General features: G+C 36.1%; 1 protein-coding gene across 1 annotated transcript in view; it reads right to left on the reverse strand.

Annotated features, from left to right (window-relative positions):
- The window catches only part of GPR158 (G protein-coupled receptor 158), a 76,543-nt gene that overhangs the window by 6,948 nt on the left and 57,040 nt on the right, over positions 1-12,555 (reverse strand). The window contains exons 7-10 of the mRNA XM_053466792.1: positions 9,549-9,787; positions 5,414-5,552; positions 4,268-4,373; positions 776-922 (exon numbers count right to left, since the gene is read on the reverse strand). Of these exons, the coding sequence (XP_053322767.1) occupies positions 776-922; positions 4,268-4,373; positions 5,414-5,552; positions 9,549-9,787 (631 nt within the window). The remainder of the gene's footprint in view (positions 1-775; positions 923-4,267; positions 4,374-5,413; positions 5,553-9,548; positions 9,788-12,555) is intronic.

The following is a 12,555-nucleotide window of genomic DNA, read 5'->3' on the forward strand; positions in this document are numbered from 1 at the left end:
TATTTTATAGTTTCTTAACACTAAATAAATCCATGTAACTATGTTTAGAGTTAAAATAGGCAGGATATGTAGAAAAGAGGGAACTTTGGAAGAGGAAATTGACTGTAGCACTGACCTCAGCTTCCATGGGGTTAATGTTTAACCCCTTTGTGACCAATGAAATACCAGGTACCTCATGAAAAGATGACCCAAGAAGACCAATAATGTATCTGGCACGTCAGTGTGGTGGGGGTTTGTTAGTGAAGAATTAGTTAAATAGGGTTCAGTTAAGGATTAGGTAGGGGTTAAAAAAAATTAAAAAAATAAATAGAAAACTTAAAATAAATGAAAATGATAGAGGAATATAGGGTGGTTTTCAAATCGGGTTAACTAATATATTTTTGATATTTTTCATATTTATATTAGCTGTGGAGAAGTCATATACATGTAAAACTGTGAATACATTTTTTATCCAACTTTTTCTTTATTAAATGAATGTATGTCCCAGAAAAAAAATATGAAATTTTTGTGGTGATGCTAACGGAGAAAAGACGGAAATAATGACTGCGCAAAGACATAGCAAAAAAATGAAAATTGCTCTGGTCCTATATAACAAAAAAACCCTGGTCCTTAAGGGGTTAAACAAAACTACTCCAAAACAATTACACTGACAAAAAAAGCACTATAGGTAGTTGTAATGAATTAATTAATCAAAGCCGAGACAGCAAGAGTTTCCCCATTAGGTTTGGGAAATAATTATTATTTACACTCTAAATATATTTTTAGAAACTCTCACCCTTATGTCTTCAGGGTCCAAGCTATGTTCACTCCATGCAGATGTGATGCTGCTATTTAGGTATGATCCAGAGCGGCCCATGTCTAGTTCATCTTCATATGCTTCAGCTGCAATGTCATCTCTTGGGTTGTTGCTCGAATGTGAAAACTGCAAAATAAAGTATTAAATGAATGTTCTAAAACATATATATCTGCAATGTAGAATATATATATATATATACACACACATGATAAAGAAATGATAGAACAGGCTTTAACTGGCTGTGTCAAGGAAATATAATAATATTAATTTTCAATCAATATAAAACGTGTGGAATTAGTTTGATAATTAAGATTTCGTAACACAGAGGCTAATGTTTCCATAAAGAAAAAACAGGGGTCCTGGCTATTGTTGCCATGTCAGTAATTTTCTTAAGGACTATTTTTCAGAAGCTGCTGGCCACCTTCTATGATATGCGTTCCACGTTCCACTGGATGTATCAACTTTCCAGTTCCTTCCCTTTTCTTATACATTCTGCATACAAGAGGATAGGACAGCAGCATGTAAAAATGAGGTGCATCCTGTAAATAATGGTTGGAATTTCAGTCGTAGTCCCTGTCCATCCTGTGATTTAAAGCCTCGCAAACAACTATCCCGAGATGCCACAGATTTATAAACAAACCGGTTTATGCTTGAAGTATCCCATCCAATCAATGAAAGGCCAAGGGCCATGTTTGTATTAGTAATAGACGTTTAAGAACATGCCCTGAAGAACTATTTGTCTGTAAAGACGCTTTATTATCTTTTGCTCCTTTGAAAATACTTTTCAACACAATTAGGGCTGAAAACCCATTTAAAGCCTGACATCTGTGAATCCCGCAAGTCTGCCAAATGCTGCCCAGGAGTATGTAGGATTCATACACTGCATTCGATGTTAATTAATCTTAAGCGTTTTACTGCTGGGTAGTATTTGTCAGACTGAACTGTAAGTATGATTCATAAGTGTCAGGTTTTTTTATATGCAGACTTTGTAATGAGGAACGTTGGTTTGACTCGCAGATTCTGTCTTGAGTCGTTAATCAGCATAGTAATTTTTATTGAACTGTCTGTGTTCAATATGACATCCTAAAAATTCTAATAGCTGACCTGGAGAAGGAATAGCAAAGGTAAGAAAAAGATCCAGTTAAAAATAAATAAACCCTCCCTCCACCAATGGAAGCCTACTGTGGGTGGAGGTAGAGCCTATTGCATACGAGCAGAGAAAGGGTGGGGCCATACTAGGAGTGGGTGGAGCTTGCCAGGGCTAAATGGTCATAAGCGTTAAGCACATCGGGAGCCTCCCTGTCCAATCCAGACATTTTAAATGTATGCCTAGAAACTGTACATAAAACCATCTAGTCTTCCTTTTCTTCTATGCTATGTGGCAACAGAATTTGCTGAAGCACATGGTGAATAAAAGTCGCCAACGCTCTGCCTAATTCTATAGCTGAAAAGCTTCAACCCCATCGAACACTTTTGGGATGAACTGGAATGTAGATTGCAAGCTAGACCTTCTCGTCCAACATCAGTGCCTGACCTCACAAATGCTCTACTGGATGAACGGGCAAAAACAGAAACTCTCCAAAATCTTGTTGAAAGTCTTCCCGGAAGAGTGGAAGCTGATATAGCTGCAAAGGGGAGACCAACTTCATATTAATGTCTATGTATTTAGAATGCAATGTCACAAAAGTCCCTGTTGGTGTAATGGCCAGGTGTCCCAATACTTTTGTCCATATATTGAATGTGTCTTGCCTTCAATGTAGCCTTATTTCCAGTCAACGCATCATTTGTAATCTTTACCACTTCACAGCGAAGTGATACTTTCTTATACTTTGTTATACTTGCATCTGAACTTGTAACTGTCTGGTTTTAACTACAACCTCTTGTTCTTACATGCCTTTCCTTTGAGCTGATTTTATTTGGTAGAGAAGAACATCATGTTGCATAAACTCGCGCACATGAAATCAATGTAATACTTCCTAACGCAACAACATATTTCTTCTAAACCAGAACAATATTGCAATTCAATGTTTCAAAATGTACTTTGCGCTCTGGACAATTAACCAAAAATGAATTGCTTTCAGAAACAACCACAATAAGTCCAAACATTCTTTTTCATATTGATTCTAACTGCATCAAAGTTGGGAGGCTCGTCAAGTTTCTTCATTTGAGACAGTCCCAAGTAGGCTTGCCATATGAGAATTTTTAAAAAAATCCATTAAATATACATAAAAAAAAAAGTAATAACCATTTACATGTTCTCATTTATACAGCTTAATTTGGTGAAGAATGTACTGTCTAAAAGGCTGATACTGAGTGCTGCCCTATTTATAGAAGTCTGAAATAGGATTACTGATTTTATTAACAATCTATAAGATATAATGATCTCTTAATAAAGACTTATTGTGGTTCAGCAAAAAAAATCTATAAATCTGTATCAATGAGCATACTTCGATTTCATTTATACATATTCATTACACTGAGGGCTATAGCATTACTATCTCATTAATGCAAAGGTGGCGCTTGATAAAACGGTACAGGAGATAAACAACAAAGGCATAAACAAAATTAGAAAAAAAGCTGCTTAATAGAAAATTTATAACAACCCTTCATTATTTTTAATTTGCATTTAAGAATGCTGAAGCAGCTGCCGCTACTTAACCTAGAGGATGAAGAAACCCTAAAGCATGTACGTTTCCAGAAGACCGCAAATATAATTACTTGAATGTAGAGGCAAACACGTTAAGTCCATATTTCTATTACATTCTCTTATACAATGCCTTTGTGTTCACGTCAACATTGCTTTTTATATACTTTTTGTTCAAATATTTTATGCTTTGAGGAGATTGGTAGAAGGAAACAATATTCACGAACGCCAATCTTCAATGGGGGTCAGTGGTCACCTGCGTAGTGTTCACCTTCAAAAAATAATTCTCAGAAGTTCTTCATACCGGATGAGCACTTTAATTAAAGACTGGGGTCGATGCATACCTTCGGTATTGTTACTTTGATTTTCCTATATTCTTCTCTGAATGGGAGCTGGATGGCATTAAGACACTGATGGGTGTCCGCAGGAGGGGGCAAGGTGGGAACTTGGCCTTCCCTCAACAAATTCTCTGAAAGGACTGCCCTTAGGCAGGGGTAAGCAGTTAGGAGGGCCCTGATGGATACTTTATATGTATGCATATAATACAATAATGTTATCAGGGTGCATTATTTATGCAATCATCTGGGTATATTATATATATATATATATATATATATATATATATATATATATATATATATATATATATATATATATATATATATATAACCTCCCAAATCAGAGACTCATGGAGAGTGCAATATATGTCAACAAGGACATAAGGGGACTATATGACGAGATTTGGAGAGCCTTGGCACATCTCATGGTCCATCAATAGAACCCTGTCTCAAATATTAAATGTAGAAGGGGGTATAAATATAAATTACCTTAGGTATTAGAAGAAGGCCAACAGTCACTGTCACGGTCAGATGCGTATGAACAAAAAACAGCATTAACATCCAGTCTGGCTGAAGTTTGGCAGCAAGGACAAATCTGCAAAAAGAATAAAAATAATAATCCATTGTTTTGTCTGTTTAAGTTTTTTATTTATTCCTGTTCTAATGTTGCTGCCTACTGTTTCCTCATGACTGGGATTTCATTCTAATATTTTATTAACACCAGGGCCATAGCAACTAAATGCCTTCATGTGCCTTAATAATCTGCATTGCACTGATTTATGAACAGTAGACCCTACATTGTGCTGCACTTATATCATCAGGTGGCCACCGGCCTTAAAGTGCCAGGGGCTCCCCAGCCCGGCCCTGATGGCCAGGCTTTTAGACTTGTAGTAGTCACTGCATATACCGGAGTGCTTTAAACGGTGGTTTATTCTAGAAATAATACAAGAATTCAAATAAGTTCATGTTGACTATTGTGATATTTCCCATCAATATGTTTTATTATTAATGTAAGCACCTTTAAATTATTTTCTTTATTTGGTTTGTTGTTTGGGTGGCATAAGGAAAGATTTTATAATTGATTGTACTTTGTGTCACTTGCATCATAGTGTTGCATCAGGACTAGAGGTCAACAGATACTTCTACTTTCACTGATTCTATTCAATCCACTTGGAAGCTTATAATGTTATACATTGTAAAACATAATTTAAAATATTTTTTTACTGATGTTATCTAATCAAAACTGCTACAAAAAGGCATTGGAATATACCGTTGCATACCTTCTGTAATGCAGCATGGCTCTTTTTCCTGCGGGCAGTGTTGGTCGCTGACAGTACAGGCTCTGGTAAAGCCCATGTATGCTGCCAGACTCACTGCCCAGCAGAGGCATCTGACAGCTTGTATGGTCACTACCATATTCTGTACTGTCTAGACCAGGGGTTCTCAAACTGCAGCCCTCCAGCTGCTGCAGGACTACATCTCCCATACTCCTCAGCCAGCCCCTTAGCTGAAGGAGCATTATGGGAGATGTAGTCCTGCAGCAGCTGGAGGGCCGCAGTTTGAGAACCCCTGGTCTAGTACATAGAGCTTTGGTAATCATTTATACAAGTGCACTGTTTTATCGAGGCTACTTGCCTAATAGTATGGAATATGGCGGAAATGATCAGCTCGTTGTGAACAGCAACAGCCATATAGCGTGGTTCATGGAATGCTGACGGAACTGTTCGTACGGCGTAACAAAGGTAAACACCCCACAGAAGGAATAAAAATTCAGCTGCCAAAAGAAAGAACAAACATGTCAGTTTCATATCTTTTAAAACACAATAATATAACTTCAGGAGCAAACTATATAAGAGAAACTGCTCTTTGGTTGTATTTTTTATCCATTTATTTTATTTCTTTAATAATTCAAATCATTCCAAATAGTAAAGCCATAAAAGCAATCAATACACATCCATAAGAGTATTTGTTTTATACCAAAAGAGAGTTTTGTACCAAAAGCAGCATTTTTTTTTCTACTGGTACCTTATCAGAAATCAAACCCCAAGCACCAGCAAGATACAAAATGATGTCAACTTCTTAGAAACCTACAGCATAACTCCCATCATTTCAGGCGTCCAAGACACCTGTGTTGGGGAGTTGCAAAAAGTAGGGCAGAACTGATATCAGATGTGTGAGGGGCTGGAGATGTAACCACCTTACCCCCGGAGCCTCCTTGAGGCACTTAACTTCACAGCTTCATATATTTTAGAGCTCCATGGGCAAGACAAGGGTGATCAGAAGATCTCTCCAACTGCCCTATGAACCCCATTGTTTTGCGCTATGGTATAGTACTGATTACACGTCTAACAATTTGGTTTGATCTCAAAGTGAACAAAGTTTTTACCTAAGTAGACAATTGTGAATTTGGCTGCATGTTAATAGGTACAGGTCACAGATATATTCACTCCACACTCATGCCTCTACAAAACACAACAGCCGGCTCTAATCCTATCACGCAGTTGAGTTTGTTCGTTACGATTATAGAAAATTATCACAGAATGAGCCTTAAAAGTGACATTCAGCTTGTCCTAAACTTTAATGTGCTTACAGAGATAATGAAAATGAATCAAATGTCCTACTAAAAGGAAAAAGAGACTGGGGATAATAGAAATGTTCATTTGCATGCTATTAACATACGCATAAGCTTTAAGTTTAGTAACATTGAAATCAGCTCCCATCCAGACTTAATGGAATGCAAATAATAGCATAGAACGAGGAAAAAGGAATGTGTATTTACTTAATGCCAACAAAGTACAAAGTGTATGTACCGCTCATAAAAATGGAATTATGAGAAATAGAGAATATCGTCAAAACCAAAAACATATTCTCTTAAGTGTATTTAGAATCAAAGTCAAATTAACTTTCAGAAAACATGTTTACTTCGCCAGTTTTATATTCTTACTTCCTAAGTAACTTTTTTTGTATAAAAAAAATCTACCTATAAATACATGTACATTTCAAACAAAATAAGGTGCAATAAAAGAGCTGAAAATGCTGTTGTATTGGTCATCATAAACCATTTTTTACCGTCCTCAAATGTCACAATCCTGACAGGTTTTGGGGTTTTCTGTGCTTCAGTGAGCAGTGTACCAAACCTTTCAGCGTTAAAAAAGAACAAAGAAGGACAGTTTTGTTTTAGTGGCTGGATTTTGCTTGACTTTTTGACCTATTGATAGGTTTTTTCTTTTTGAAGCACACAATCCTATGCTTCCATAGTGAAGATTCTGAGATAGGAATCACAAGTTGCCAAACTCTTCAACGAAGAGTCACAGTGGATCCTGTTGTCTTCTTCTTCTGGGATTGTACTGCTGAAAAGGCCAGTGGTAGGGCTGGATCTTCTTGGTACCCTACCAAAGAAGGACGCCAAGTCTTTAAGGAAAGATGGCAGCCAAAAGGCCAGTCAACTTCTATCACTAAAAACTGGATCTTAGGGGACATGGCTCCACGTTGGCATTGTCAGTGCTCACAGAACCACATCCACCCATGCATACTGTATTACTTGGTTTGAATAAAAATATTCAATCTAAAAACGTGAAAACAAAATAGAAACTCATTGGCACGTGGAGTAAAAAAAAAAAAGACAAAATCTAGTGCAGGCCACAAGGGAAAAAATGTTAAATAAGAAAAAGTACTGCTCTTAGCTAAAGTGCAGAAAGTAAGTATTTATGTAACTGAATCACTTTTAGGGAAATTATGTTATTTAGCTCATTTAGTTTATAAACACACATTCTTCTCTTTGTATACTTGTTCTTGTGACTTTTAGAACACTGTGATGCTCTCAAAATCTGAGCTCCAAGAAAATAGTGACATCAGGGGAGGAAAAAATGAAAGAATGGCAGAGGGATATGTATCATCCAAAAAAAACTGTCCATATCTCTCATGGCTTAGAGTTGGATACCACTGCTCCAGTGACAGTCCTTAATTAAAGGTGTCCTCAGGTCACCCTATACTAAAGAGGTTTTAGGAAATAAAATGTGCCAAAAAGCTTCTCTGGAGCATTATATAAATGCAAATGCTTGATTGCAGGGCTGGGTAAACTGAATATGCAGATTTGGCATTTTCCAAGATGGTAGCAGGGGAATGAATCCTTCCAGCTCAGGCATCCGGAGATCCCCACACAGCTGCTACATTTTAAACTGTCTCAAAAGGAAACAGCTGTCATATGAATGTTTCCAGTTCAGGGCCTGATTATGTATTATTGCTAAATTCCGTAGTATTACACAAAAAGTCATTAAAAACACATGCACTGTGGTTTTGCACTGATGGGTGCTGACCATGAACCCTGTCTTTGGGATTGAAAGCATTAGTTCCTTGCACATCTCCAAGGCCTGTGAATGTTGTTTTGCATTAGTACATAGAAACAAAGTAAGTAATGCCACAAATAAAGTAATTGGCCCATCTAGGTTCCCTTTTTGATTAATTGTTTACTTCTTAAGTCTTTATGACAGCTTTATCCAAATCCTTTATTGAATTCCTTGTTTGCTTGTAGAAGTCAGTATTTAATTATGAAATAGCTCTAGCCATGACCCAAGGCTGCTCTTCCAGACACCCCTAGGAGCTACATGGGGGGTCACAACTGAGATCATTGCCCAGAAAAAGACACGGTTACCTAGGAAACTGGATCACCTATTAGGAAAATCTGCCCCTGGGCAGTGGCCCAGGGCTTGCCATGCTCACAGACTACGGCCTAGGGTAGAATATACCATTGACCACAGTATAATGTATATAGGGTAATACTACCTATACTTCATTAATTGCTGAAAATGTGATTATTATATTTAATGCATCTATAAATTAAATCATTTTTAATAATACATTTAAAGGGCGGTGTTTTTGCTAGTAGCAAAACCGTTCATGATATTTGATATATATCACAACATTACTATATGTTTAATGCAGTCAAGTAAGTATTTACTGTTACTTGATATTTTATAATAATATTTTTAGAAACTAGCCAAAAAAGCAATGGTATTTGAGTGCAACATATGTCAAAGAATTTAAAAGACTTGCAGAAAACTGTATTATCTCATAGCTTTATGATTAGAAAAAAATGAAAATGTATTTCTTCATAACATTACTGGGACATACTGCAATTGTAACATTGTTAGTATTGTAATGATTTTATGATTCGTAGTTCAATTTCTAATACTCATTAGAAAAAACAAGCCTTCTGGCTTGTCTGGTGTCTGTAGATGAGTGTTTAATAATTGCTTCTACAACCCCGTTAATTTTAAGCGGAAAGGGTTTTCCATCACCTTTACCCACCATAACTTTTGTGATTGGAAGTTCTCGAGCTTTCCCAAGCCTCAAGTATTAAGCCAGAATCACAACCTCATGCTGACGAGTCCCATTAGGACAAAACAACTGTCCATGAGCGGTGATCTGGCTACTGCACCTCTTCCCGAGTTTTGTCTAAAGGCTGTCCTGTACTTTCAAAGGATCCGTGTATAAAGTGGATGTAGAGGCAAAAAGTGATGATAGTTGACCTTATTTGCATGCACCTACCCAGAATCCCTTGTGGTTGTGGCAGCACCATGAGATCTCTGGCTGGTCTGGTGTTTGTAGATGAGTGTTCAATAATGCTTCTGCTACCCCCCTAATACTCATATAAAAGCCAAAACGCATGTTTTCCTAAATAAAAATATATATATGAACATTCACTTTTTCTTACAGTGTGTTTTTATGAAAAACATAACTTTAGCTAGAAGAAAAAAGCAAGTGAACCTACCAACAGCCATCATGTAATCCCATCGGTCTATCAGACACATATTAAACTGAAGCTGATCAGAGGTTTCCGCTTGTACAATAAGGGGAATGTTTCGATCCATGTTCTGGCACACTGCCGATGTCCAGGCAATTAGAAACCAAATGACTAGCAGAAGAATAACAGACAGCATCCTCATGACCCTGCAGCTGGTCATGTATGGAATACGTTGGGCAGTACGTGAAAGAAACACCTTTAGAACTCTGAAATATAAAATGTATGATAGAATGTTTTATTATTATTATGTTAATCCACCTACTACTTTTCTGAGCTGTTCACAACAAATTTTAATATGAAGATTCTATGCAGCAATCTCCACCAACTCTCACATCACTGCCTACTTACCACCCCCACACTTTGGATCATTGCTTTATTTAGACCTCTAACTGAGGATAAGGACTCTACAACCATGTTCCTTTTTCACTTCTGATAACTAACCCCATGAGTACCTGTTACACATTAGGAGGTCCATTCACTAAAAGTTGAGCAAATGAGGTATATCGGCATGCCAAGCAACACCTATGCTCAACTAACTGTGAGTTCAAGTTTGCACTCTTGTTATGCAAGTTGGAAGTCAAAGGTCCTTGAATCCTCACTTCAGCCAATGGAAAGGGACCATTGACAAAATTATTAGCCAATAGCCATAAGAATTCCAGATGAATTTTAAAAAGCGAGAAAAGGATCTTAAGAAATCTAGGGAACTGGATGGCAGCAGATTGGAAAATAGATGCTGGTGGAGCTGGATAGTGCATCTGTCCCTCACAGGGTTAATTTATAACCCCCAACACCTGCATATATGATAGTTAATGGGAGGAAGCACTTTCTGGTTCATCGTGGGTTAATGAGAAACTACTTTTGTGGCTTTATTCAATTTTACATCAATTATTTTTAATGTATTTATTGAATAGGATTGTTCCAACTCAACAGTTGCTCGCTAGGAACTTTGGAGTTAAATAATTCACAAGCTGCTGTTCATTTTGAAGTTCCTTTTAATTGTGTGCAGTCAAGCTAGCAGTGGAAAGTACATTAGATGGAGTTTTTGCCCAACTGGTGCGCTGTTTCTTTTGCAACTCAATTTCCAACTCAAATGCACTTGACCTTGAGTGAATTAACCTATATGAGATCCCCTTAGTTGTTTATGGATACTCTACACTATTAAACCATAAGTGTTGCGTAAAAATGATCTATATTGTCTGTAGCCTTGTAATATAAACACCATAACAAAAAAAACACCTACAATGATACATTTCTGCGTTATATGAGAGAAGAAGTAATTCAAAGAACATTTTACAATAACTATCAGTGTTTAAACCCACGGTTTTCAAAAGAATGCAATAAATTTTGTGATAAGATTCTGATTTGCTTTAAGTTCCCTTTGGGAATTTGGGAATTTTTTCTATTACCTGTTTTGGTATAATTTATTAATGGTGTTGGAAAGATTTTAAAACCTGTTACAGATATGGAGACCATGTTTTTGTTGTTTTCAGGGGTTAGATCCCTTACTAAGACTTCTGCCCCCTCTTTCTTTTAGCCCTTCTTACATTTAGAAGTAAATTATATTTCCAAAATAAACCGGTCTTTGCATTTACATGCCCCATCTGTATATGTAGGATATAGAAAAATAATTAATGACATTATAAAAATCCCTGACCAGCTAATTTATGTTTCTCCGTATTTCCCTTTTACAGGTTTCTATGTTTCTAAATAATAGCAATAATAATTTCAATTATCTATGACAAAGCAAGTTTATCCACCCAAATGTAATGTATTATTCCTGTTTTGTTATCTATAGCTTGTTAGAACCCTATAAAGAATTTAAAAATGTATTTCCATTTCATCCTGAAACCGAAGGGTCAGCAGCATGATGTGATATATCATCTTTTAAGCAGAATAGACAGAATGTGTAATGAAAACGTTTTAATGCAAATGTCATCAAAATGACCATATGTTAAAGTAGTTAACACAAAATAAATGGACTTTTAACACGCTAATGAGTTAATGTTTGGCATATGGGGGAGAGATGTTGATATGTCCCAATTATATGATGTTGCATTTCTTTTACAAATGGAACAAAAATGCCAGCATTATATACATATATAAGATAAATAACCACTGAATGGTCTTTTGCTACATTATATCCAATCATTTAATCAATAGACTAAGATGGGATGTATTTTTTTTTAAATTTGATTGATTGATTATTATTATTTATTATTAATTTGATTCCGTAATGGAATGGCCAAGCAGAATATATGTTAGATGAGGCAGAAACATAATATAAAACAGCAATGATGTAATTTCACCGGAATTCCTTGGCATGATATCAAACGAACAAAACTGCTGTAAGTTTAAGTCATTTAAGTATCAAAATACAAATTTAAATCTCATAAGCACATAATAACCAGTGCAATAAAATGTTCAATCTAGGTATATATATATATATATATATATATATATATATATATATATATATATATATATATTATATATATATATATATATTATATATATACACACACATATTATATTATACTGTATATAAATGTATATTTAACATGTCATTTTTGTTCTTTGGCAGCGCAAGCAAAAAGTCTTGACTCTGTATTTTATAAATACTCCGAGGAAACATATCCAGCTGCACTGTACGCCAAGCACATTTGTTATCAGAATATACTTCATTTATCAGGGCCAGTACAGCCCCGAGGCAAGAACCAGGAAGTCAGTACAAAGTTTTGTACATTCAGCATCATTTGTGACGGACGTTTCAGAGTAAGCCTTACTATGAATTGGTGGACATTTCATGTTAATGATTAAGTGCTGAAGCCTGTCAAGTATGAACTTACCCGGTCCTTTTTACCCACATGGTAGCACTTTAATATATTTCTTCTGTCTCAGAGCTTGCTGCAGTTTTTATTTCTTAATGATGTTCAAGATAAGCTTTGGCATGGATTGGTGGACATTTCAGGGTACG

Source organism: Spea bombifrons, chromosome 5, assembly GCF_027358695.1.
Source record: "Spea bombifrons isolate aSpeBom1 chromosome 5, aSpeBom1.2.pri, whole genome shotgun sequence".
Classification (NCBI taxonomy): domain Eukaryota; kingdom Metazoa; phylum Chordata; class Amphibia; order Anura; family Pelobatidae; genus Spea; species Spea bombifrons.